At 44.2% G+C, this 27,699-nt stretch overlaps 2 protein-coding genes across 6 annotated transcripts in view; one reads left to right on the top strand and one right to left on the bottom strand.

Annotated features, from left to right (window-relative positions):
• The window catches only part of NDEL1 (nudE neurodevelopment protein 1 like 1), a 29,842-nt gene extending 24,356 nt beyond the window's left edge, over window positions 1–5,486 (top strand). For all 3 annotated transcript variants that reach the window (XM_052808761.1, XM_052808763.1, XM_052808762.1), the window contains one exon: window positions 3,870–5,486. In XM_052808761.1, the coding sequence (XP_052664721.1) occupies window positions 3,870–3,957 (88 nt within the window). In that variant the 3' untranslated portion in view covers window positions 3,958–5,486. The remainder of the gene's footprint in view (window positions 1–3,869) is intronic.
• A 1,732-nt stretch (window positions 5,487–7,218) lies between these two features.
• MYH10 (myosin heavy chain 10) overlaps window positions 7,219–27,699 on the bottom strand; it is a 105,283-nt gene continuing 84,802 nt past the window's right edge. For all 3 annotated transcript variants that reach the window (XM_052808760.1, XM_052808758.1, XM_052808759.1), the window contains 19 exons: window positions 27,002–27,139; window positions 26,342–26,465; window positions 23,945–24,116; window positions 22,986–23,198; window positions 22,742–22,886; window positions 21,096–21,302; window positions 19,908–20,012; window positions 18,684–18,836; window positions 18,096–18,344; window positions 17,326–17,538; window positions 16,608–16,820; window positions 15,112–15,273; window positions 13,515–13,643; window positions 12,179–12,267; window positions 11,806–11,929; window positions 11,490–11,698; window positions 10,498–10,606; window positions 9,950–10,122; window positions 7,219–8,989 (listed from right to left, as the gene is read on the bottom strand). In XM_052808760.1, the coding sequence (XP_052664720.1) occupies window positions 8,845–8,989; window positions 9,950–10,122; window positions 10,498–10,606; window positions 11,490–11,698; window positions 11,806–11,929; window positions 12,179–12,267; window positions 13,515–13,643; window positions 15,112–15,273; window positions 16,608–16,820; window positions 17,326–17,538; window positions 18,096–18,344; window positions 18,684–18,836; window positions 19,908–20,012; window positions 21,096–21,302; window positions 22,742–22,886; window positions 22,986–23,198; window positions 23,945–24,116; window positions 26,342–26,465; window positions 27,002–27,139 (3,072 nt within the window). In that variant the 3' untranslated portion in view covers window positions 7,219–8,844. The remainder of the gene's footprint in view (window positions 8,990–9,949; window positions 10,123–10,497; window positions 10,607–11,489; window positions 11,699–11,805; window positions 11,930–12,178; window positions 12,268–13,514; window positions 13,644–15,111; window positions 15,274–16,607; window positions 16,821–17,325; window positions 17,539–18,095; window positions 18,345–18,683; window positions 18,837–19,907; window positions 20,013–21,095; window positions 21,303–22,741; window positions 22,887–22,985; window positions 23,199–23,944; window positions 24,117–26,341; window positions 26,466–27,001; window positions 27,140–27,699) is intronic.

The raw sequence follows: 27,699 nt of genomic DNA, 5'->3' as shown, positions 1-27,699 counted from the left end.
CAGCATCAGCTCCGTGCAGCAGCCCCATGTGTGTGCCAGGCCTGGGCAGAGTGGCCAAAGGCTGGAGCGATCCGTGTGCTCCTCCTGGTGCTGTCTGAGACCTTGAAGACCAAGGACAAGGACTTCTCTTCCCAGCTCACTTCTGGGAGGTTAGGCACCAGTCATCTAGCACATTTTATTTGTTATGTTTTACAGTTGCTCTGTTTAATGTCTTTTATTTTCCTTTAACTTTGACTGCAGTAATGCTGATTTCTTTCCCCTTTTTTGTGCATTTTTGTGTTAGCAACATAAATCCATGGCTGGGTAAGACCTCAGTAAGCTCAGCCATAATGCCAGCTTTCAGTATCCCCCCAATTGCTGCTACTATTTGAAGCCTTTTCCTGTGCCCCCACTTACTGAACTGGCTTTCAGCAGCAGAGCCACTGCTTTATCTTTATTTCTGAACTGAGGGCAAGTTTAGGCTGGCAGGATGCAGTGAGCAATGCAGGTAACTGACTCCAGGAGCTGATCCTGGGAGAAGCTGCTACAAACAAGCACTCTGTGCTGCCTTCCTGCTTTATTTTTTTAATTAGCAAACAATGGGGAAACCTCAAAAGGATTCTAAATGGGGTTTTTATCTTTTCCAGCTTCAGCAGAAACCTTTTTTATGTCTCCCTTGTGCATTGTAGTGCTGTGAGCACTCCACACCTTGTGCTGTTTAACACTTGTAACATGTAACACTTAAGAGTACTCATCCTCTTGCTGCCCTGGCTCTGCAATGGGGCTTGGTTGCCCTTTTTGTTTCGAGCATCACTGGATTATTTGTGACACAGGTGATTTAAGCAGAGTCCTGTTGTGTCCGTGTGGCATCTGTGCTGAGAATCTGATGGCTTCGTGGCTTCTGGCCTTGTTGGTGTACCTGTGGGAGATGGAAAAGGCCATCCGAGCTGCTAAATGTGCGTCTGAGCAGGAGCTGAGGAGGGTTAGAGATGTGTCGTTTCATTTAAAAGAAGAAACTGCCTGCAGAGGCAGGTCCGTCAGATGGCAACAGCTGCAGGGAGGCGTTCTTCCCACTAGCAGAGCTTGGGTGCTGGAAACCCAGTTTGGGAGCATTTGGTGCCCCAGAAACAGCAATGTTTGAGAAGTTTGTATTGCTTGATTTGGCCCGTTCCTGGTGTAGTGCTACGTGCTAATGCCATGCATTGGGTTTTGATTCAAATCTGTCATGTCAGGGAGGTGGATAGGTGGTGGTATGGAAATGCCTGGTGGCGAGGAAGGCAGCTCGCTTGGTGCAGAGGGGAATAATGTGCCAAGGTTTGAGTGCTGTGAGGACGTGGCCCCTTCTGCCTGGCCTCATGCAGTGCTTCAGGGGATCACTGGGTTGCAAGGACAGGCTGTGTGGGGAAGGGTGGCACCTGCTGTGGGCTTGAAAGGGATCAGTTGTCCTCTCCAGCCTGCCTGTCCCACCGTGCTGCACTGGAGGCGGCACAGCCGGGAGGTCCCAGTGGAGACTGGTGCTCGTTCAGCTGAGCTGCAGACCCGCCTGGCCTGCCCAGCATGCTGGCATTGGCTGGGCCACATCCTGCATGTGGCAGGAGCTGGGCACTGTCCCACAGTGTCTGTCAGTCGCAAAGAGAAGCTCTGAATTTAGTGCAGGAAATGTGACAAATCTGTAGAGTTTGGTTTCAACGTGACTCATCAAACACAAGCACTTCCAGGCTGCTGATGTTGAATGTCACTTTTCTCTAACCCTTTCAAGAGGGAGCAAACTACCACGTTTTAATCCTGATTGGTGCTGGTTGTTGTTTGGTTTTGGTTTTGTTTTTTTCTCCCTGTCCTACTTGGCAGGGGTGCTTTCTAGCTGATAACTAATTTGCAGAGTTATGTCGGGATCAGGTTGGCTTCATGCCCCTTCATCCAAATGTGAGTAGCAAAATACATCTGCCCCTAAGGCTGTTCCAGCAGCTTTTTATTGCATGCAGCCAGGGAGGCACTTGCTTTTTGAAATGTATCAAAGCAACACTCAAATGGGAGTTAAAGTTTCCAGCATAATGGGGAGGAGGTGGGAAAGGTGGTTTCTTCCTGCTCTGACGCTGGTGCTGGGATATGCTTCAGGCTGTGCTAGTGTGGATGTTTAACAGCAACAAAGGTAAAGGAAGCAGCCTGGCCCTGCACAGCACTGAGCCGTGTTACCATGGGAATCTGTCCTTGCTAGCAAGTGTTGAGATTTGAGCTCTTCATCTGCTCTTCTGGAAGGATTTTGTAACTGCCTGGTGCAACAGCAGCAGCCTCCTGGGTTTGCTGACAAGGTTTTTGCATCCCTGATCCAGGAGATGCAAGGTCACCAGTGAATGTAAGCCACACAGGAACGGTGTGCCATGTGAAAGCGAGTGTGGAAACAGCCCTGCGCTGTCCTGGGGACACTGTCATGAGCCACCCATGCATGAGCTGATGGCACTTTGGTCCCATAGGCAGTGATGGCAGTGAGGGGGATGTGGTCCTCTGAGCGCTTGCACCGGGTGCAGCCTGGAACCCGAGAGCCACTAGCTCCCGGTTGGCTTTTTCCTCATCAGTAGAGCCCTCACACTTCTTTTTCTTCTTGCTTTCACTTACCGCAGCTCGCTGATCTAAGCAGCAAAGGCTGTCCCCTGAAGTGTCCCTTCTCACAAATGTAGCTTTGCCAGGAGAGATCCAAATGGCATCTTCTGGGGTGCTGGTGGTTCAGGCAGAGCTGGTGAAGCGCTGCAGAGGCTCTTGGGAGCAGACGGACATTGAGGCGAGGACCTTTCTGCCTTGCCGGGGTGTAGGGCTTCTCCCCCCCCACCTTCAGTATTACAAACCTAACCATGGGGGCAGGGTGCTGGTTCTGGGACAACAGTGGGGGTGGACTTGCTGTCCTGATACAGGGACGTAATCGCTTCTGGTTGTCAAGGCTGTGGTGGTGGTGATCAGCAGATGGTGAGCCTGGGCAGATGCTGTGTGTTGAGCCTAATTACAGAAGATCTATCAAAGCCATAACAGAGTAGAGATGGAAAAGCTGTTGGACCCATGTGCTCCTCTCCCAACCCACCAGGAAGCCAGGTTCTCCACATCTTTACCTCTCTAACAGCCTGGGGAAGGGGGAAACCCGTGGAACCTGGGGCTGCAGAGGCACCCAGAGCCCCCACTGCACCCCAGCCAGGGGTAGTGTAGTGTAGAGGCAACTCCGCTGTGCTTTAACATGTGCCTGCCTGCTCTCGCAGAGCCCATGCGCCATTGCTCTGTGTGTGTGTGTATGTCCATCCCCATTACTGGGTAGAGCTTGTCTAGCCACCCGTGAAGGACTTGGGGATGCAGCTGGAGTTGGCCCCAGCCCTGCTGCACACCCCTGTGTGATGGAGCCGCAGTGTTGCCTGCACACCCCTGGGGGCTGTGCATTGCTCACAGGCGTCTGCGCTGCTCCCGGGCAAACAGGCAGCAATTAAGAGAGAAGGGGAGCTGGTCGTGAGGACCAAGCCTGCAGCACTGCTGTGCCCGGCACCTTCAGCCACACCGACCCGATCGTGTAGCCCCAGCAGGCTCAGGGTCTGCGCAGGAGCCACTTGTCACCCTGGGCTGGTCACCTTGGCCAGCACGTGGTTGCTCTGGACAATGGGTTGAGCACCCACCTACATGTATCCCTGGCTGTGGGTGAGCACCGATCCTTGTAGCCGAAGGTGGGAGCCCTGTTGCGGTCATATGTTGGCCCCACTCCAGCAGCCACCAGGCAGCCACTGTACAGTCAGGGTGACAGATGCAGTGGGGAGGGAGGAGAGGGGTCTATCTTCCAGCTGCTGGTGATGGGAGAGGTGAGCGGTGCCATCTCCTGGGGCTGCTCATCACTTAACGGCCTGTCTCTTGTTGCTTCTCAGGGCAGTAAATGGCTTTGATCAAGGTCCCCCTGGACTGGGAGCCTCTCGACCATCCTCAGCACCTGGCATGCTCCCCCTGAGCGTATGAGCCCGCGGGAGGTCGTGTTCGGACTTGCAGATGCTTTTCTCAGCCCACCAAGAGAAGAACTGCTCCCGATTCCTCCCCCTGCCCACCCCGCTGGAACACGACCCACACCGTGCTGCCAGAGGAGACCCTGTGCTCGCGGCCCTTCATGTCATGTTAATACAATTTATTTTCTCCTGTTGCTGTAGCGGACGTTCTCTGACTTGGCCCCACACCCTGTGCCGCACAAGCTGAGACACGCAGTGCTCTGTTTCAGAGGATGCAGGAGTCTTGCTCGCCAAACCTTGGCCAGGCAGTCCTCAGCCCCTCGCGTTATCTCTTCTCTAACTTAGGTTTGGCATGATACAAAGGTTGGCCGCTCCTCTTAAAGGCTCCCCTTCTCCCTGCCTGATCCAGCATCCTGCTGCTTAGGACGTGCAGCTGCTGCCCTCCCAGTAAGGCTCCAGCCTCTTGAAAGAGGCCCCAGGTGAGGCTGTGCGATGGCACTTTGGACATTTGCGCCTGGGAATCGGGGCCAGGTACGTGAGACAGTTACTGCAGCTTAATAAATTACTGCCGGGCAGGCGCGTGGCTGTTGTTGCTGGTGCGTGTCCCCCTCCTGCCTCGTCTTGGAGCGGGCAGGGGAGGATGAGCATGTCCGGCAGCCCTGCCTGTACAGCCCCGGCTCCAGCTGGTAGCAGCGGCTGTGCATGTCAGCATGGGGCTCCTCTGGGGCCAGGGCTGAGCGGGGACAGGGAGGGAGGGGTGGAGGTGCTGGGCAGCAGCACATGGGGGGTGATAGTCACATGTCAGTCGCAACATCAAATGCCCTAGCGTGAGCTGGCAGGGCTGAGAGTTGCTGAAGCATTCTCCCTTGGCACTCCTGCACCTGTGCAGCTGTGGGGCAGTAACGTGTTCAGCTGCTGTAGCGTGCTCATGGGGCCCGTGTGCCTGTAGCACAGCTTCCTGGCCCCACTGTACCCGGCTTTCATCAGTCAAACTTCCATGCACCTCCACAACAAGGACTCTGTGAGAGTGTTAGGAAGCCACTAATCCAACTGGCCGCAATGCCCATGAAACCCCCCTCCCAAGACCCTGTAACCATCACAACCACGTTCCGATCTGTGTAATATATGACTGGATGTTACAGCGTCACCTACGGGCTTCTGTGACAGTTTTGGGTGACTGTGTACCTTGTGGGTCTTTCAAGCAACGTATTTGTGCGATTTCTCTGTCTATGTGCCTCGGAGTCGGTGGATTTTTAAAATGAATCAGCAAACCCAGCTGGAGTTTGATCTGTGGGTTTAGAAATTGTTGTTCCTGGTCTGGTCCATCACATTCAGTTGGCTCTGCAGCTCCAAGTTGGTTTATTTACAAGCGCTGAGAAAAACCATTGGCCCCAGCAGAAGGGAGGTGGGAAGTCCTGCCTTGCCGTTAGGGTTTGTGTGGTCCTCCTTTCCTGTGCATCCTCTGCTGCATTTGACTGTTTACATTTGTTTTATTGTACATAGGTTTGTAAACATTATATCTTTGCCTAAGATCTTTGTACATAACTTGGGCTTTGTAGCTTTATTTATTCAAAAATCTATATGGCATGTTTCAATAGGACAGTGTACCATACCACAGTGGTGACACGGATCATGATGTGGTTTAAAAAAAACCAAACAAAAAGAAATGAGAGTAATCTTCCAAAAATAAAGTTCTTTTAATGTGGAATCAGTGGATTTTGCAGAAACGGTGGCAGTGGCTGTATTTTATCATATAGTGTTTTCTGCTGTGCCCCAGCAAGGTACTAGTGGTGCTGCTCTGCGCTGCCACGCAGCTCCTGCTCCCCTTTCTGTCAATTCGTGTGCAGAGGGGAAGAGCCGCTGCCGGCACTGGCTCTGAGCAAACACCGTTCCTCAGCTGCAGCCTCTGCTCCTGGCACTGACAGTCCTGGAGCCTTGGCTGAGTCCTGGGTTTTGAGATGTGATTTGGGGAAGAGCCTGGGGAAGCATTGGAGGCCTCCAGCTGCAGCTGCTGAGGATTTTTGCCTCCTGGGAGTAGCTGAAAGGTGTTTCCTCTGCAGAACAGCAGAGTGCAGGGCTGGAGCCCTTCCCCAGGGTGCTCCTTCCTTTCCCCTGTGCCTGGTGGGCTGGCAAGGGCCCTGGCCCCTGCAGCACCCTCGGCTTTGCCTGACACAAAGGTCGGTGCTGCCTCTCACAGGCCGCAGGGCTCAGCTCCAGCTGCTCCAGAGACACCACAGTGGAGACCTGACCCTGGGGCACCTGCTCCAGCACTCACTGCCCACTCACAGCCAGGGCTGTGGGGTCAGTGCTACAGGCTCTCCTCTCCTCCTGCTGCTGCAGAGCAGGCTGGCCCTGACCCAACCATGGACAGACACCTGGCAGCACACCTTGTCCCGCACTGGGAATACACTGGCTCCCAGCTCCCTCATGGGGAAGCAGGGTCACCCTCAGTGCAGTCAGCCTCCCTTAAAAATCCCCAGGTAAGAGTAAGCTGTTCTTGCACAGCACCTGGGCCTTCTGTGAGCTGCAGGGACAGGGCCTGCCCTGATGTGTATAAGCCACAAGCAGCAGCCACAGCATTGAAGGAGGCACTTGGGGGAAAGGTGCCAGGAGCTGGTGCCTGGGACCAGCCAGGGTCCCCAGCAGCCCCTCAGTTCTGGGAGGCTTCCAGAGCCCAGGCCAGGCAGCTGGAACCACAGGCAGCACCATCAGTGTCAGAGCAGCTCCCACCATGCCATCTCCAGCTGCCCTGGACAGCAGAGCCCAGGCAGGAGCTTCCAGCTGCACCACCAGCCACCACTGCCTGCTACACCCCCCCTTTCCCCTCATCACATTTCTAACCCTGTCATCTTCCTCCCTCCTCTGGATGGATGTAGGTCCACCCTGGTCCCCATTTTCTGTGTAGACACAGCAAACTGCCTTCACCCAGCCATGGAGCCAGGCAGGGATCAGCAGTGCCTGCAGCTTTCTGCTAGCTTCACCCTTAGCCAACACTCCCTACCTACTGCTGGAGCTCTGCTGCACAACAGGACACCCCAAACAGTTAAATTTCCTGCTCAGAAAAAAGACCAGAGCCTGTTAAAGGCAGAAACAGGCTGCACCTGTGCCACAGTACTGAAGGTCAGCACAAGGTTTCAGAGCTCCCCTTGTCCTCCAGCTCTGCATTGCCATTGGAGTTCAAAGGCTCAGCCCTGACCACGCATTTAGAGTGTATTTGGGTCAAAACAGAAGGGAAAAAACCCCAAGCAAACAAAACAGGAAGAAGGGAAAAGGCAGCTTCCAGTCATATTCTCGTTTATTAAGGTCTATGCCAGCCTCAGGAGATAGCTCTTCCGGTAAGTAAAAGAGCAGGCGGCCGCATCTATAATGAATAAATTTATTGTCTTACAAAAATCATTGTCTAGAAATATGGGTATACAAGAAAACAAGATATTTGCAGTCAGATGCCTGGTGGTCAACAGCCAGTTTGATTAAAAATATCCAAACACACACAACAAAACCTTTGCGACAGATGTTAAAGCTTTTAACCAAAAAAGGAAATCCATGTTTTATGAGCATGTGGCAGAGGAAGTTTCCTAGTTAACACTGATTCATTGTCACTAATATCAATAATACCACTTGGACTAGAGAGGTACATGATATGAAGCACAGTCAAAATTAATACATTAAATCATTGTTATATAGGCAAATTATATATGTAACATTGTCTTAGTACTGTAGTGTCTAAGGCACTTTCTGTAATGTCAGTTTTTCAGCTATTTAAACAAAAAGAATGCTAACTACCCACTGTAATACTGTTCAAAATAAAAAAACAACAACAACAACAACAAAAAAAAAGGATTCACATCCACTGGCATGTTAACTCATAGGCAGGCAACATCCATCGCTGAACCCCCGTAACCCCAGGCTCCACGAGCCCCACGCTGTACAGTACAGCGGCCCTGCTGCTCTGGGCTGGCAGTGGACCAGCCCCCTCAGTAACACCAGGCTGGCTGCTAAGGTATCACGTAAGCCTTGTCTCACAGTGCAGCCGCTCGGTTCCATGTCCTGAAGACTAACTCGGCCATAAATTAATAAATTAATTTTGCCTGTGTTGTATGTTTATTTTCCACTGGTGTTCACATTATACTAGCCTTAATATATATACAGATCTGTTGGGCATGGTAATAGCAGGTCTCTACAAATGCAGAAGTACTGTACAGATGAGGAACGGTGACGCTATTTCAGTTTGCCTGTACTGCATGAACACTAACTGATGAAGCAGGTGCTGAGAACACTTCAAAATGATATTGCAGGTTAAAAATGGACACTACTCATTCATCCCTACATTTCCCTCTAACACTCCCCAAGGCCTTTTCACAGTTCACTCGCTGATTGTGTGCTGATCACAACAATTAGGAGAAAAGAAAGATACAGGTGCAGTTTGGTCTTCAATGATCCAACAGACTTAATACAGCCAAGGGCTGTCTGAGCACAGAAGAAATGGAAGGATGTTGTCTGTACAACAAAGCATGCATAGTCATGACAATGGGTCTGTCCCAACCACCTACCCTCTGGGAATGAAGTTTCTGTATTGATAAAAAAAAGTTTCATCCTTCACATGATGCTTTATAAAATGGCTTTACAATGGAGTATCTGGAAAATAGATGCACTGAACAGAGACAATCCCATTTTGTTTACTATATATAAAAAAGCAGTTGTACCTATATCTGAAGCAGGGTACAGTATGGTGAGGCTGGAGAGCCTTAAGACATAGTTGACCTATGATAAGTAACCTTGTAGCATGCCGACGTTTCGTAAGGCAGATTTACGGCCACAAGGCAGTTCGGTGGTCAGGAAAGTCCTCCTCCTTCGGCCGACTATTGTGTAAAAGGTCTCTGCATGCGAACGGTGTGATGGGGCTCTACTCGGCAGGGGCCGGCTGCGCTTCGTTCACATCGCTGCCTTTGCTCTCTGCATCGTCGTCCGAGAGCTCCAGAGAGGCCCCTTCAATGTGCAGCTGGCGTCTCCCAGATCGACTCGAGGAGAAGGTGATGGGCCCCCCACGCCTGCAAACAAGAAGCAGACAGCGATTGCTGACAGGTCCCGCCTTGCTCAGAGCCCAAGTCCTGGTGCTGGCAGCTGCCCCTGAAAGACCTCCCTGCTGAACCGCAGGGGAATGTGGCAGTTCACCTCCAGGCCACCCAAGGGGCAAGTTTCACACACGGTGTCTTGAAACCCTCTCTCTCTGACCAAGGGGTCAACATGCTGTGCTCAAACACTCTGGTATTCCTGCTTAGTTTATACCATCACCTTAATTTTGCAAGTCCCAAGTAACTTAAAATATTGTCTCTGGAGGAGCACCAAGCACAGACCAAGTAAACAGAGTGGGTTCTCTAAAAAAAAAAAAAAAAAAAAAAACCACCCAACAACAAAAACCAACCAACCAACCAAACAAAACCAAAAAACCAAACAACATTGACTGCTTGTTTGTGAAGTACTGCACTGCACCCCTCCTGCCATTCCTATAAGCCAACCAGCTCAGGCACTCTCTACGTCGAGATGGTTTTTGTTCTGCAGCAGCCTCACCACTGCTGACTCCCATCTGAACTTGATACAGACCTTGATCTCAAAGACCTACTCTCAAGGAAAATGCTGAAACACTCCCACCAGGATGCATCAGGGGAAAAGGGATCAGTACCATCCACTGGAAAAGCATGACTGAGCTGTCTCCTCTGTCACGTTTACCTACAGCTGGATTGAACTGGCAACCCCAGGGAACCTGCCAATGTAAGCTCCAAAGAGTTCAGGCTCAAGAGTTGTCAGGAATATCCCTGTGGTCTGGCAGCTTCCTTATCATCATCATCAGGCACAGTCAGCAGGCTCCATTTCAACCCATTCCCTAACATGAGCAGCTCTGCTTCTGCAGTTCCACACCTGGATGCTCTCCAAGGATGCACTGTGGAGACAGTCTGTGGGCACACAAGGGCTTAGATAAACCCCTGCCCACTGCTACTGGTGCCACTTACCTTAGCCTGTTTTTCAGGGTGCTGACCTCCCGGCTCAGGCCCTCGTTAGCCTCCGTGGCATCATCCAGCTCACGCTGAAGTTTACGTCGGGAAGCATTTGCACGAGTGGCTTCCTCTTCAGCCTCCTCCAGCTGGCGTTTGAGCTGCTTCATTCTGGCATTTGCCTTTTCCATCTAAAATACAAAACCAGGTACTCGGGATCAACTAGACAGCTGCAACCCCATGACTGGGGGTTAGCTAACACCCTGTCCTCCCTGACCACCCTGGCTGGAGATGAACCATCAGCCTCACTGAAGACTCCAGCCTGGACTCCTGGAAACACTACAGAGCTCCTGGGTCCAGGAGACCAGGACACGTAACAGACCATCACACCAGAGCTGACGGGATGGTTTTGACTGCTGGGAACTACTCTAGTGATTCAGTCATCAAGATAGATTCCCTTAGATCTTTTCATTAAAATGCTTCTTAACAAGCCCTTTCTACTCAAAGTATGGTTTTATTTGCCTTTTCTGAGAAACAGGCCTCAAAAGCTAAGCCCTTCCACCTACCTGCTCCTTGTACTGGTCTGCATGTCGACGCTCATCCTCCACCTGCATGAAGACTTCTTTCAATTTCTTCTCTGTACGGCGGACCAGTTTGTTAGCAGCTGCTCTTTCCCTAGAATAATCAAAAGTCGTAATTTGTCCCAGTACTTGAAGGCTAGGAATACAAGGTCTGTCCTTTCTGAAGGGCTCTCGCCTCACTGTGTAACTGAGTCCTCTTAACATGCCTGCCACTGTCAACAGAACTGACTTAGTTTTAGTGTGCTAGTGGTTGGCTGGGATGCAGCTTTGAAAGCATGAATTCTTAGCACTGGAGCAATACAAGTGTGGTATGCAGGCTAAGAAGCAGGATAAGAAGGTGCTTCTTCACAATGAGATTGAACAGAGCAGCTTTAAAGCTATTGCTAACCAGTAACACGGTCCTCCTGCAGAACCAAAAGCACAAAAAGAACGGAGATGGTGATAAGACAGTCCACCTTCAGATTCTGGGAGGAATTAGTTTAAAAAAACAAAACAAAACAAAAAAAAAGCCTGGAAGACCAAGATGGTAAGGACAGACAGGAAGACCTCACTGCAGAAAGGCTTCTGCAAAGCACAGGAATCATCTCAACTATCTTAAGCTGTCACACCTAGGCTGTTCAACTTGTTTCCTCTAACCAAAGAGACCAGGTGTCTCAAGGGGATGTTTCATCTTGCCTCAAGAAACTTCAGCAGCACCTTGTGGATCCTGGGACTACCAGTCAACACATTCACCTGGTTAACTTTAAGAATTAATTCAGCAGTTTCAGCTACGGAGCAAATAGATTCTGACACTTTCAACCCCAGTTACTTTACAGCTGTCTTGTTAAAGCGTGTCCCCTAAACAGTAGGTTTCCAGACAATAAACCCTAATGCCTGTGCTGTAAGCTCACATCTCAGCCCTGCAAAGACTTAAGGCATGGAAGTTTCAGACATTCAACTGACAGAACAAACACAGGCAAACAGATTTTTTCACTTACTTGGCTTCCTGCTCAAGCTGTTCTTCTAGCTGCACAATCTTGGCTTCTAGAGTAGAAATTGTTGCCTTGAACTTAGACTTCACAGATCCCTCCAGTTCCTGCAGCTTGGCTTTCAGCTCTTTGTTCTGCCTTTCTAGCTGCTGCCGTGCATTTTCACTCTTCTGGGCAGCACTCCGCTCCCCAGCTAGCTCAGAATTAAGCGTGTCAACCTTCCAGAGGAGAAGAATAGAAGATCATTTGGTGCTATTCAGAGCCTCCACTTAACTGCACACTGAAACACAAATTGCCCCTACAGCATTGTCAACAACGGATTCACCTGCAGCGTGGTCTTTCGGAACCGCTCATTGAGAAGCTCCATGTTGCTCTGCTCTTCCTCAAGCTCTTCCTCCAACTGTGCAATACGAGCTTCCAGCCGGCGCTTCTCATCCAGCAGTGCTGACCTAGAAAGGAAGTATTTGGGTCAAGACATGTTCAGATCTGATACAAAGCTACTGGCTAGTTTGCTTCTGATACTTTAGGCATTGCAAATTGTCATGAGAAGCTACTGTGTCAGCAATTCTCTTCATAACAACAAGGAATTTTTATCATGAAGACAGGTCAATACAGAATTTGCAAGCAGACTACCAAGAACTACAGCTGCTGGTGCCTGAAGTTCTTCAGATGCACAATTAATACATTTGATGACTCACTTTCCTGAAGCACTGTTTGCAATCTCATCAGCCAACTCATCCCTTTCTTGCTCAGCATGACGACGGGCTCTTTCAGACGCAGCAAACTCCTGTGAAGGTTTAGGAAAAGATTCATTACAGCATTAGGAATCTCAAGACTTCTGCAAACAATTTAGCCTTCTAATAACTTCTGGGAGATGCTGTGAAGTGTGATAACCCCTGAGGTCTTTTAACAGATAAGCAGAAGCAACAGCTGTAGAAGCTAGCAGGACACATCATCTTGATATTTCCCCCCCTTAACTGCCATATGACTACAATGGATTTACTTCTCCCTGTCCCTGAACTGTTCCTTGCACAAAGTTAAGGAAAAAAACTAACAACTGTGAACATCAGTAACATTCAAGCCCTAAACCATTCTGTCTCATGCTCTAATAAATGCACTCAGTGTAAAGTGGGCACTAAATTAAGCAAATTGTTTAGGTTGTTACAGACTACATAGCACGAATGCAAGCAAAGTATAGAAAACAAGAGCTTTAGCACAATAGTATAAACAGCACTGAATCTCATGTTATAAAACTGTATTAAGTGGCAGAAACACCCAAGCATTTGCTAAGAACGACAATTCAATGCACTGCAAGTGCAAGACTGACAAGTTTGAAGTCCACAAAAGAATGACATGGAAAAGCTCTAGTCAGTCATAGGCTATCTGTAAAGGCTCAAACAGTAAGTGTAGTGAAATATGAGCGATTGCTTCAAACTTTGGTCTGCAGGTGATACAGGACAAAAAAAAAAAAAAAAAAGGCAGTCTCTCACATGAGGCAATTCTGCTGATGTTTGACCTTGTGGCAGACCAAGGAGATAACGGGAGAGAAGTGATACGTAGCAGGACTTGGAGCTCTTGCATAAATTGCCAACAATGAGGGAACACATGCCCATAAAAGAAAGGGATGAGGACCTAAGAGGGCAAAGTGATAAACCTCCACAGACTTAAATGGTCCACTGAGGTACTGGAGAGATTGTTAGGTTTTCATCTATTTCAAATAATCAATTTTAGTACTGACACTGTGCACTGCACCTTTCAGAGACTCTCGAACCATCTTGGAAATTTTAGTGAGGCCTCAAATCTGTTTGAGCAGTAGCAAAGCTTTCTTGCTACTCAGGCAGAGAAATGAAGTCTAGACTACTAGACTGATTCCTGCAAAGCTGTAAGAAGTTCACTAATGACCTGGGGCAGTGGGGAAAAAGTTCTCCTGGCTCCCATTTCTCTCCAACTCACTAGATTGCTTTTTAATTTTTTACTTTCTGATCTTTGCCTTACCCTAGTAAGAAAAACAAATTTCTTGGATTTCAGTCTCACCTCTTGGAGCTGGAGTATTTCTGCTTCGAGACCTTTGAGCTTCTTTTCACTCTCTTTGGACTGTGCAAAGATCTCATCTCTGGATGCACGGGCTTCTTCCAGCTCCCGCTGGTAGTCTTTCATTTGAGCCTGCAGTTGGAAAGCAGGGGAAAGAAAAAGCCATGCTGCATTAGGACAATCACAATATTTATTAGCAGCTCTGAAGCATTTTGGCCCTTTAGAGGTAAGACCTTCCTCCCAAAGTTGCTTTGTTCCACTTAAATGCATTTTTAGTTCTGATTTTCATAGTAAAACCTCATTTTCTCACCTTTCCATCACTCAATTCCTTGTCAGAAACATCACATTATAAGCCTTCACCCTCATTTATGTGGTGTATTTCTTGTAAGAAAAAACTCTAATAAAGAGCTGCTCAATTACATTTGTCATGAAACTTATGGAGAAGTAAAGCTCTTGGAATGACTTGTGAAAAATTCACTTAAATTGACTAAAAAAACCCAAACTTATGATAAGCATGCAAGGTAGGAAACTATTGTCTTTGCAGAAGTAACACAATGCACCATTTTGCACACCTAGAATCACATACTTACGCTTCCCTTAAGAAACACTGTTAACATAGACTGAGATCTTAATCTGCACAAGTTTGTCTTGAGATGCTAAAAGAGTAAGAAAGTTGGGGAAACTGCATTTAAGTTGTACCTGCATCTTTAGAATACCACCAGTCATGAGACCACTTATTTCAGGTGCTTGTATGAAAGGGTACAGAGATCATGTATGACCTCTCTAGCTGTCCTGTCCGATTGGACTAGAGAAGCGGGGTGCTGCTAGGTACCAGCATTACTTGCTTTAACCTATGCTCCCTCTTCATCCAGGGCTCAGTTCCAGAATTGCCCTCATTCTGTTGAGGTAGGATTTGAATTAGGATTGCCAAAGAATAAAGTGGAGAGGGCAGAAAGGCAATTTAATTTCCTGTATGCTTTACATAGTCTTGCCATGGCCTCATAATCCTGCAGCTTTGGGCCATGACACTGAAAATTTTTGGCAAAACTGAACTCTACCAATTGTTGAATATTTTTCTGGGAATGGGAAATAAATCCTTGACACAAGAACTGGTTTTTTCTTGCCAAACTAAAAAGAATGGGCATCTTGGAGCTTTTTACAAGCAACTAAAGTTTACTCCTCCTTTTTCTCTGGAGCATTTTTGGCTGAAAACACCTTAAGAAGTTCAACAAGGTGAAGAAGCAGCAGTCAGCAAGAGCTGAACTCAAATCAGTAAATTCAAAGACACAAACAACCATAAATTTTAGTGCAGCCTGGAAAGCAATACTCAGTAACTCTTTATGCAAAGTGTTGAAATAAAGAAAAAGATGACGACTGAATAGAAGTACGTGGGGGATAATCTTAACTCCTTACCAACAAAAGGATGAGAGGACTTTTGGGCATGTGATAAGTTCAGGCCAGATACTCTATAACATGTGTCAGCATAGTCGAGTCTGATACTCCTTTTGCCTTCAAGCTACAAATGTATTTAATGAAAACCAACACCCTTGACAGACTGTCACCAGGAGAGAAAGCAGCTCAGTTGATTAGCTCTGCCTACCTGGAGCTTACGTAGCTGTTTGATTGCTTCATCTCGAGCCTTGTTTGCAGCTTCTATCTGACCTTCCAGGTCTTTCAGATCCATCTCCATTTTCTTCTTGGCTGCCACAGCAAGAGCCCTCTGTTTGCGCTCGTCTTCCAGTTCTGCCTCCAGCTCTCGCACCTGTGAAATCAAGGCATTTAACAGGCTCAGTTCCAGGAATGGAGCAAACAGAATCCTAACAAAATGTTCGGTGACTCCACAAGGCCTTCACAGAGCAGAATTAACATTACTCAACTGGAAAAGACTACAGAATGCAAGCTGCAGGGGAAGACACTGCAGATGGCAAAAACAAATTCGCAAATTGGAAGCAAAGATCTCTGAACTGACAAAAAGGAAAACAAAGACAGTAGCTCAGCATCTGAAGCATTTCCATTTCATCTGTTCAGCTACTTAGTGATCAGCTTCTTGCCCAGCACATCTATCCATATTTAACTATCACTCTAGGGCAGATGACACTAATTCTGACTGAACCACTAAGAGGAAAATAAGAAGCAGAATCACCTCATTTTCTCAAGAAAAAAAAAATGAAATCATTCTCTTTGAAACAGCTGTGCTACTAGCATTTATACACCGACTTTTTCTTTTTTAAAACAAAACAAAAAAGTAACTAAGCAGCAAGCCAACACAAACTAAGCCAAACTTACGCAAAAATAAAACTGAGCCAGAAATGCCACAGGTTAGCAACATTAAAGAATATATTTTGTTTTGAAGCAAGCCTCCCTCCTCATGCTAGGTCAAAAGTTCTTGTCCAGTGCAAGATAATAGCAATTTTGCATTGCAATGAAATGCAATGCAACTTCAAAAGCCCTCCAGGCCATGCTTATTTCTAAGAGATCTTCCATATTGCTGATTCTCAGTAATTGTACATTTTTGTTTTCTTGTGATAAATCTTGAAATACTGGGTGTTTTTTCCTCAAAGTTTAATGTTAATTTAGAACCATCTTCTCACAAGCATGAGATTTTAAAGGCATTTCTTAAGGCTCTTCTGATCTGCTTTACGTTACTGGAATTCTCAAGTCTGGCAAATCTGGAATCTTTGCCACAATTTTCATTTAGAAAACTGTTCACTTAATTACAGTCTTTCAGTCTATCTCAGCATCCATGGATTAGTTCCTGTACGTCACATAGGATGGGCTTGAAAGTCCAAATAACGTACCCCTGTCCTTGAAATACACCCACGCAGCACTAGCCAAACCTCTGCTTGCACATTGAGTGTTTTTGGAGGACCATCAGTAGCAGACTAACACTAACAGTTGACAGCGGCCAGTCCTCAACAAGACCTATTCTACTGTTTGTTACAAACAGTAACAAAGATCAGTGCTTGGGATTTCTATAGGATGGAAACTTTAAGCAAAGAGTTTTATTTTTCTGGTAGCAAGTTATCACTGAAGCCACAGAGCTTTGGCAAGTTCCTCACACCCTTTTCACTATGAAGTACAGTAAAATAGACATACTTGTTTAACCAGCATCCTCTTTTTCTCTTCATTCTGTTCATCTCTGGCTTGCAGATCTCTCTCAAACTGGGCTTTCATAGCTTGCATGTTCACCTCCAAACGAAGCTTAGCATCTTCTGTGGCCTGCAGTTCATCTTCCAGTTCCTCAAGCTGAGTCCTCATCTCTTCAACCTGTTGCTCTAAAGTTCTCTTTGACTTCTCCAGTTCATGGACCTAAGCCACAAACATTAATCAGACCCTCTCCTTCAGGTATCTCAACATCAACAGTTATTAACAGCAAAATAAGACATTACATGAACTCAGTACACTACATTTTGTGATGCTCTGAATTGGACAATGAATCAGAACAGGCAGAGCAGCATCTCTAAGTCTGCATTAGAGAACCCAACAGACATCTATGCAGATGATTTATGAGATGAGCTGTGTAATGACACAGAGAAAAAGAAGTAGTAGTGAGATAAGCTCTTAAATCTAGCACAGGTGCCATTAGTCATTTGGCCAGCAACTTCTGCTCTCCATGTCTTCACAACTTTTGAAGAGGCCTGATGTTAATAAAGACATCCCCTTATTCTGAGCATAAATTCCTCCAGAATTCTGGGTTATAAATCAGCTTCAAAAAGTTCTATTTTTGTGTTAAATATACTTCTCCTGCCAGGTAGTTTTCCTGTGTTATTCCCTATGTAGTATATAACAAAACAGGGTGTGGAAACGTACTTACATTTTTGCCCACATCATCTTTAGAACTCATTAAGTCTTCCATATCTGCACGCAACTGTTTGTTCTGTCTTTCAAATTCTTCCTTAGCTTCCAGGGCTTCTTCCAAAGCCCGAGCTAGAGACAGTGCTTTGGTTTCCTTCTCCCTTGCTTCTGCTTCAGCACGATCTCTTTCCTCTGCATATCTGGCAGAAATGTTCTTTTCTTCTGCCAGCATCTGAACATAAGAAATAATTAATCCATCTCATAAGTTCTATAATCAGGTCCTTCCTGCCTCAGGTGTTTTAGTCAATGAAGTGGTTAATGCTCTAAGTTTAACTGGCCTTCAGAAGCTGTCTAGTCTTTCAGTCTTGATCAAAGTGCTAGTAAGAAAACAGCTACAGCTACTCTGGGATGAGATGAGGAAAGCAAGCTACTAATCAAGATTAAATAAGTTTTATATTATTTTCATCATTCAGTCTTCACATCCTTTCTTAGTCTATCTTGAAGGATTACAGTAATACTCTTAAGTTTTTGTTCCAATATAATTTCCTTTTTGTATATAAAGAGCTTATTACTTGATCTAACAAGACTCAAAGCTGGCATTTAGCTGACTGAAATTTTAAGTGACAAGTTACTCTTAACAAAAGCCAAGCTGCTCACAAAGATTTATCAATAACCACAGTACTCTAGTCAGACCCTTCTTTATACAAGGCTCATTTATGCAGTAACAATATAAACAAGATGCCATTTAAAAATCATAGAAAGCAGCAAGATGACAGGAAACTAGACTACCTGATCAAACTTCTTCTGCTTTTTCTCCAAGTTAGAAACAATCTGGCGCTGATGATCTAGATCTACCATTAAGTCATCCAGCTCTTGCTGCAGGCGGTTCTTTGTCTTCTCCAGTTTGTCATAAGCCATTGCCTTCTCCTCTAGGCGTTGGCTTAAGGACTCCATGTCCTTCAATAATTTCTTCTTATTTTCTTCCAAGCCTTCAATGGTTCCCAAGTCATCATCTACCTTTTTCTTAGCATCAGCCAACTGAAATTTAATAAAAGAAAATAATGTTCCTTAGTGCATCACGAGAAGGAAAGAAAGGCATCAGGTCCAAAACAGCAAACCAGAAATAGACGTTATTGCTAGCTAAAGTAACAAAAATTGTGAGCTAGCAGGATACTAAGCAGGGGAAAGTCCTGCGCATTGCAGTTAGTTGTACCAGTCGTCATTGCAATGAAGAAACACCACAGGAAATTTTATTCCAAAATCAGGTCTAGCACATGTGCAAATTACATGACATTTTTCCGAGAGGCTTGGGACACCAATTCATCTCACCTGGAGTGTGTAGGCCTTATAGAACTCCTGTCATGTACAGCAACTTACCTGTGACTGCAAGGCAAGCATCTGTTTCTCCAAGTTCTTTCTGGCCTCCTCTTCCTCTTCCTGCTGCTCTTGCAGGTTGTTCTTCTCCTCTTCCAGCTGCCTAATCCTACTGCTCAGGTTGAGTTTCTGGCGGGTTTCTTCCTGAAGCAGCTCCTGTTACACAGAGATATTCAAAGTTCAGTTCGGTTCACAGTGTGTTAACTGTGGCCTTGGGCTACCACCATCCATTACCCTATATGGAGTTTCAGGTTTGATTATTTTTCTCACAGCACTTTTGCACAAGGACATGCTTATGAAGACATCTGTAATTTGGGTTTTCAAAAAGGCACTGGTCATTCATTTTGGGCACACTTAAACCTTTATAAAGCATATTTCTGATCAGGGAATCCATGCCACTGTCTGTTCTAGAAGTTAATGGATGACACTTTTCTGTCTTTAAAGGGACGAGCACAGAAGTCAGCTTCAAAATTTGTATTTCTTCTTTCAGACAAGCATATAGCGTACCTATTTTAAACCACCTGGGAAGAATATATAGCAGCAAATCCTGCAATGGCAGCATGCTTCCAAGTTTTGCTGCACTGCTTAAATAGAAAGGTCAGTTTAAAGATAGCTGTAATTTGGCAGTGGAAACTTCTGTCATAACGGAAACTAACGAAAGGTGTAACCACCATCACCTCTCCCTCATTCTTTTCCTCACAGACCTGTCTAATTATGATTAACATTATTCAAGTAGTCACCATTAGCATTTTATACAGGGGAAGAAAGAGTATATTCAAGTGATGAATACATGCATAAAGCTGCATTATTTAACTCAAAACCAAACACCGTCAGTTTGAATTTAAGCTGTAAGAACTTAAGCTGTCAGTAAAAGACAGGGTATTGTCCCTTGTGCCTTTATATAACCCAAGGATCTTATTTACATTAACATTCTACCTGGAAAGGTTTTATTGACTTAATTCTTATCTCCCACAGAGACTAAGATATAAAAGAGAAACTGAAAGGCTATAGTCTAGCAAGTAGTGAATCTTAGATAATGAAAAATTGGCTTGACAGGTAGCTGAGCAATCATTATATATCACATTTCACTAGACTTCAACAGGAAATACAGCTTCTACCCAAGGGACTTTCCAAACCATGAATGAAAATGTATTTTCTGTTATGCAGTTAGCATTTCAATGAGGAACAAAGCTTCAGTGCAAAGTTCAAGCTTCACTGTGCACACACCTGTGTATCCTGAAGCTGAGATTCCAAACTAGCCGCATCCTTGGCAAACTTAATGCCTTTCTTCTCTGCTTCCTCCAGGAGACTTGAGACATTATCCAACTCATTCTGCAAAGCAAGCAGTCTAAAGGTAACAGCATGCAGCTGACTCACGGCAAAGCCTACATCCCACTGGGAGCTGGAACTACAGAACACAAAACCTCAACAAATTCCAGGTATGGCAAGACAACAATACATCCCAGCAGAGAGATACAAGCAGCTAAAAACACTGAAGTTTGGCTAGAAACTTCAAGTTGGATGTCAGTCTGGACCTTAAGTGGTATAACATAACAAGAGTTAAGCATGCTATTTAGCAGAGCACATCATTCCAATATCTGCATTCATACATAAATGCTATTTTTAATTATAGGACTATATATTTTATGGGAGCATTAATTCAGGGATTATCAGGGTGGCAGCTGGGTTTAAAGCATCACTGCAAGAGAAAAGGTTACTGCCAGGTGCCAGGTCTTGCTATTTTAGGCTATGTTACTTTTATACACAGTGAGAGACTGCCCGAAAGCTTCCTCCAAAAAGAACTGGGCCATTCCCTTTTTTAAGTACTTTAGCTGAATTTACCTAAAGTACTCGTTGCTGTGGTTTAAAAGTCTGCCCTGATTGCATTTTGCCTATTTTCTCCATTTCCCAGAAAAATGGGCCTTTACTTGCAATCCCTATCTGCCAAGCTCCCAACTTGGAAGCACAAAAGGAAACCTGTGGCCACCATCAATCAGTACATTTTTGCTCACACATGAATGAGCTCAGCCCCATCTACTCAATTCCATATCCAAGCCAAAAACCTACAGGCCACCTGTCAGCATCTTGACTATGCAGAGCCTCCTACAGGATTTGGTCTCCAGGATGGGAAGCCACATACTTAAAAGCCACTATAATTCTCACATAACCCAAAAAGTTCAGGATTAATGTCATGGCTATCCAGCTATCTCCACCTGAGGCATGTCACCACTTTAAGGCCCCTCAAGTACGTGAAAGTGCGTGACTGAGGTCACCTTCCATGTTAACTACAGGCTCAGTTCCTGTGGACCTAGCTGCATCTTTGAAACTTGTTTCTCCTAGCCATTTCTGTACAGGGTTAAGACTTTTAGTTTCTTGCCTATTTTTCAGCAGTTTAGGACTTCCATACAGCCTTACCTGCAGCTTGTTAGCTTTCTCCGCCAGCTCCACCCTCAGTCTTTCGCCTTCTGTGACCTTAGCAGTTAGCTCTTGTACCTGAGCATCAAGCTTCTTCCTCTTATGTTCAGACTCTGCCTTGACCTGCTGCAGTACCTTCACTTCACAGGCTAACTCCTTGTTGTCAGACTCTAGGCCTTGCTTGTTTTTTTCAAGATTTGCTTTGAACTAAGAAAGACAAAAGGAAAGAAATTCAGCACTTTGTTACATACGAATAAAGTTTTCTGCTAAAAAATATTCAGTCCAGCAAATCAGGTTTACAAGTTCAAAGATAAAACAAGTGCTCAGCAAGTTGTAAGTAGGGAGTGCTTAAAATGCTGCCATGTAACATTCTGTGTATGTTAGCCAAAGACTAAGTTAATGCAGGTTATTCCACTCTCAGATATCACAGGCAGCAGTGATGACCAGAAGATACTTCTATGAATTCAAAAAGATCTGGGACGTCAGTGCTCTAAAATGACTGTTTGAGTAGCACTGTAAGTAGGAAGGAATGTGCCCATTAACAGATCAGCATGGCTCATCTCACAGAAATAAAAGGAAAGATATCAACTAAAGCTGCCCTGATTTTAGTAGGCATAGCAGCTTGGAAGTGCATAACAAAGCACTTTTCACCACTGCACTGACATTTGTCAAAAACCTTTTTTAAAAAAGTAATAATTGGCATAAGGGATGTTTAAATACCATTCTTACTATATCACCAGAACTGACACCATCTTACCACAAGACCTTTGTTTAAGATTGCAGGGTATTTTTTCCATCTTTTCATGCTCTTACTGAGAATATGTAATGAATAAGGAGCAGAAGACATGCATAAGATCTTCAGGTGACTAAACTATGATTTCCACCAGCCTTAACTACTGTGTTTCTCACTTAGTTTAAAATACTAAGGAAGCTTGCGAAGCAGTCCCTACATAAAAATATTACTACAGTATATGAACTGTCCACACATACATTTGTGAATTACCAAAACTATAATTTCACAAACTAAAGAAATTTTTTTTTTTTGGCAGTGTTGGAATAATTCTGCTTTTGAACAAGACACTCAAGCTACATTAGTAGGAACCATGCTACCCAGGTGTGCCTCCTCCTGCCTGCTCTGGTGGTGGTTACCAGAGAACACAATACAGCTGTGCAAACTAGCAAGATACTCCACAGATATCTAGCACTGGAGGTCACAGTACAAGCATGAAGTTAAGAGTGGCTGGAAGAACTTTTACACTACCTGCACTCACAGTTTGTTATTCGTGAGTGCTGACATTACAATTACCTTATATGGAAGCACTCTGCAGTTCACTCATGCAGAGAACTGCTTTTCACCAAATAAGCACGTGGACTGCTGTAGAATTCCTACAGGAGTACTACATGGTTTATCTCTAGGTGCACCATTTCCAAGTCTAACGAACGCTTTCCAGACAGAGGCCAAGACTGTCTAATAGTTGCAATATATTCAAACCAGCATGATGTATTTGATTCAATTGCAATTGTTATGCATGTAGAGAGGACAACTTAGCTCTGCAGGTATCAGTGGAAGGGACCACAACAATCAGGGTACTTATAAAAAGTCCTGAAGCAGAAAAGTGTATTTCTGTAATTCATTTTCTTCTCACCCTTTTGGCCTGTTCAAGTTGTTCAGAGAGCTCTTCCAGGGCAGTAGCGTGCCTCTGCCTAATTTCCTGGATCTGTGCTTCATGGTTTTTGGTTTCCTCTTCAATTGCTTTCTTCAGTTCAGCCACCTCCTGCTCACGTTTTGTCCTAGAGGAAGCATCAAGGATTATCAAAATCAACATTTTAGTCTTTTGTAAATTAAGGATCAATTTTAATGTGCCTTGTTACACAGACCTAAGATCCTACCTCAGCTCTTGCTGTGCTGCAGTGGTATCCAAGGTATCTTCCAGTTCAGTTTTTAAAGCTTCCAATTCTTCACTTAAATCTCTTTTCTGCTTTTCTGCTTTGTTGCGTGATGCCTTCTCAGATTCAAGATCCTCCTGGAGTTCTGCAATTTGAGCCTGCAACTCTCTTATCACTTTCAGTGCATTGTTTTTCTGAACTGCTTCTTCATCACCTCTGTTAAACAGAGGCACAACAGTTAATGATATTTCATAGCTTCAGATATATTCTCGTAATGGTCTAGCATTGTTTAAATTATGTACATAAATGATATCTTAACTTTTCCACTAAAATAAAATGGACCTTCTAAAACTTCACAGACAGAAGACCACTACCGTTATTCTCAAGATCCTGACCAGGTACTAGAGAGGCAGTACCAGAATGATCAAGCTTTCAAGTTTATGTTCAAGTATTCCAATTTTGTAGATCTCAACACTGTCCCAAAAATGCACCATCTGTAGAATTTTCTCTACCTGCAAAATTATAGTTGCTCAAAAAATACAGAAGGTGTTTAGCTTATATCATAACATGTGACTGCAAGACTACCACACAAATCTTGATAACATCCGTCCTACCCAATCATAGAAAGTACTCTATTAAGAAGGCTCACTGAGCATTACATCCTTTTTCCCTCCTGAGGCTGAACTCTGGGAGACTAAAAAAGCTTCCAGAGCCCAAACACTATTATACCCTGGTGAAACTTCTTTTTTGCAGCTTTGTGGAGCAACGATGCTGATAAAACACTGAATTATCTTTTTTGCCATGTCTACACACAGCACAGGTGCCTAGAGTTGCTCTAGTACAAACATGAGTTGGCTTCTTTAACATTCTCATTTCCGATATGTTTGCAGTCAACTGAAATTCTGTCTGGGAAAGCAGGTTTCTACCACACTTTGTAATCATAAGCACCATTGTGCTCTGACCTAGCAAGAGCAGCCTGCAGTTCTTCCTCTTTCTTGGCCAGCTGGATCTTCAGTTCTTCAATCTGGGCTTGCAGCTCAGCTATTTGGTCCTGTAGGTCTGTTGTTTCACCATCAAGTTTTCTTTTAGCTTTTTCTAATTCTTGACGGGTCTTCTCCTCCTTTTTTAAGCGCTCTAAGGAAGGAAAGAATTATATTTATATGCAAGTTTTTCTCTTGTCATCCTCAGAAGGTTTGGGGGAAGGGCCATGGGGTGGCAGGAAGGGTGGGAAACTTAATTTATACTGTGTCAATTCTTTCTCCAGTCTGCAGCTAGAAGGCTGACTGGGAAAGATGAAACAGCAAAGTAGAACTGTATGATTTAGATAGAAATTCAAGAAAGTCAATGACTGGAGAAAAAAGTCTAAAATAAGGGAACAGAAGCATAACCTCATCTTGATAGAAAATAAGGAGTGGGATCTAAGAGAAGAGCAATTTGAGCTGCTAGGCCAGATAATCACAGACATCAAGATTCAAAAATGAAGATCAGCTATAGACTGGAAAAAATGATGGCTTGCATAGTTCTGGAAGGGCTAGGCTAGACTCCAAAAAGTCTACTGGAAAATAGTATAGCTTGAAGAAAACTTGGATAAACTGTTTTTGCAAGTATCTGTGCCACTAACTCACATCCCATCGATATTTAGCAAGACTCTGCAACCCCAATAGCTTCCAGTAATTTAGTTGTGTAGCCGAGATCTCCTGCCCTAAGGTATTTCTTTGTGAAAACCATCCAGTTATCAGTGCCATAGCAATAAAAGACTTTTAATTGATCTGCCTGTTGTCTGACTGTTACTAGCTGCATTGTTTACAGTTAGCTAATGACCAGGTATGTAATATTCAAGTCACAGGGAGGTTTTGCTTAGCATAGCATTAGCACAATTCTAAATTCATTAGCATAAATGTAAGTTATTAGATTTGTTCAATACTTTGTGCGTCCTCAGTGCAGAGATTTCTCTCACACCCTTTATAAGCCTGCTACTGGATCAGGACATCATCTTCTATTTGGAAAGGGAGCCACGTTCAAGAATCATCTCTTAGAGCCACCCATGGCTATTTGGGATTTTCTAGACAATCTAAAGTAACAAAATTTTTCTCTAAACAGTTCCTCATTCAAAAAAATAGCACCTTCCCCCCTGTTTTTATGTTATATTCCCAGTGAGTGACAGTTAGAACAGTGTCATAAGACTCAATTTTTAATTGACAAAGTTCATAATAAACTGAATTAGGTTTGGGTTTTTTTTCCAAATATCAGTGCCTAGTAGTGCCAAGACCCTAGCAGAGAGAGACTTTAATGGCTTCTTGAGTCATCTCCAAGAGTAAATATCATTTGACTGTGCTTTACTAGCCAAGAAATTGCATGCCTTATATTTAAGCTTTAATTTCCATTTCTCTAAGGTCATCAGTCTTGGAACGGTACCATAACCAAACACATCTGTCAAGCATCTTCGGAAACACTAGGCCTGATTTAAGCACACAACTACTCAAGCATTATTTTCCAGTGAGTAAAACTTACTTATGCCCATCTTAGGGTCTCTGAATACAATTTTTAAAGAAAAGGTACATCAATCACCTACTATCCCTATTAGTTTAATACCTTCCTATACAGATAAGATTAAACTTTGGTATTCTTCCATAAGCATATCAGTTTTAAAATATGTAGGAAGAGAGGATGTAATACAGTAAGTGAAAAAACTATTTCCAAATTAGGGCATAGAAAGCAACTTTGCCTCATATTTTGCAACTTTGACTTGGCAGTTTATTACTGTTGCACAACAGCTATTTACAGCCATAAGTAATTTACAAAAACATAAAATCAAGGAAGGTCACATATAGGGCTAGTTTAGCCTGTGACAACACAGGCAAAGCAATCAAACAAATGGCCAAAAAAATGGAACCATTTTAGATAAATGAAGCATTAAGAAAAGCAAAACAATGCAGATTTGCTTATTCAAAAAATATTGGAAGCCTAATGAATGCCTACTAACATTCTTCCAGAAATATGCTGTTCTAATGTGTTATTATAGAAAAGGTAGCAACTTCCCAAGAGACAGATGTTTTACCTTGTTACTAAAGGGATGCATGCAACGACTTGAATTTCTGAGTGCATCTATAAATGAAATGGATTCTCAAAAATGAAAACCTAACAAGTTAAACACGAGAAAGACTGAGCGGCCAGATGCAACAAGTCTTGCGACACAAATTTCATTCAAGATTTAGATAAAAATAACAGCTGTTAAGGCATCTACATATAAGGTTACACTTAGCAGACTGGACCAGATACTGCATACATTATAATAAGTGATCCGTTCCTTTCTAGCATGATGTCCAACCTGTTAATAGGCAAATATAGTAAGAACAAACCTTCCAAATCAGTGATCATCATTTCCTGCTTGTTCTTAAGTTTGGCCAAGTTTTTGGCCTTTTCTTCTTCTTCAGCCAGCTGAGAAGTACATTCAGCAATTCGATCCTCCATCAGCTTCTTTTCCTAGTTAGGAGAAAGGGGAGAAAGAATGACTTCTAAAACACAATTTGAAGAGTCTCTAAGCAGCACAAATAACTGAATATACAAAATTCATATAGAGGTCTCATACAGCATATATAATACAGATTTTATTTCAAGTGACTGACCTGTCAATATTAAGGATCAATTGGAATAGTATAGAAACACGAACATTTGTTTTCAAAGAAAGTAAGACTTGGAATTTAACACATGGGAGGTCTGGTTTTAGGACAGCATTTGCTGTATACTTTTGGAAATCTGTTTGCAAAGAACAATGGTAGCTATGATAAACATTGGTTCCAGCTCTTAGATTCGGAAGACTTGCGAAACTGGAAAGAACGCAGACAAATACCTCCCTTTTGAAGGTCAGTTCAAAAGAATCTCTAACCTGTTCAAACCCCACAAGTATTCAGGTGCAAACTTTATAGATAATGTAACAGCAGTCTCAAGTGTTTTGAGAGCTATCACTTGGCACTACTATTACTTATGCACAGAATATCCACCATGCATACTGGTCTCACCTTCAAAAATTTGGAATTTTGGTCCTCCAACAGTAGGATCTCTTCCTCCATCTTCTTGATCTTAGCTTCAGCTGTCACTTTTTCAAGCTGCAACTTCTGTCGAGCTCCCTCCTCCTCATCAAGCTGTTCCTCTAGGTCCTGGGAAGAAAGGCAATTGCATCTGTGCATTTTCCAAGTTACCCATGTGTTAATTTTTTTTTTTTTTAACTTGGTGAAAAAGATGTATTATTTTGAAAAGCCACCTGCCCTAACTAACACTAAAAATGCATTTGGTTTGTTAGATTCATTTATAGTATCAATGATCTGGTAATGAAATTAAGGGCCATGTGATACACATGGAAATTTTTATGCTCTGTATTTCAGCTTTGGCTGAAATATTCTGTCTAGGAAACATAAACTCACTTCACCAGTCTTTCACCTTCCTAATTCTGAACATAAAATAAGAAATTCTACTTAATGACAAGTAAATCTGATCAGGCTTTCTGTCAAAGACTTCCTGGCATACTGCATCTGAACAGGGCATCTGGTATAAAAGTGTCTAGGAAGAGACACCACAGGAAACACATCTCCTCATTTCAGTATGAGTCCAGATCTCAATATTACAGCTGAAATGGTTCAGATACTGGCACAAATAGCTAGATACAACTGGAAAAGCAATAATGTATTGTGCTTCTATTCATTCGTGGTTTTAAATAAGA

This window comes from Harpia harpyja, chromosome 14 (genome assembly GCF_026419915.1).
Source record: "Harpia harpyja isolate bHarHar1 chromosome 14, bHarHar1 primary haplotype, whole genome shotgun sequence".
Classification (NCBI taxonomy): domain Eukaryota; kingdom Metazoa; phylum Chordata; class Aves; order Accipitriformes; family Accipitridae; genus Harpia; species Harpia harpyja.
This window is presented reverse-complemented; position numbering and strand designations above follow the sequence as displayed.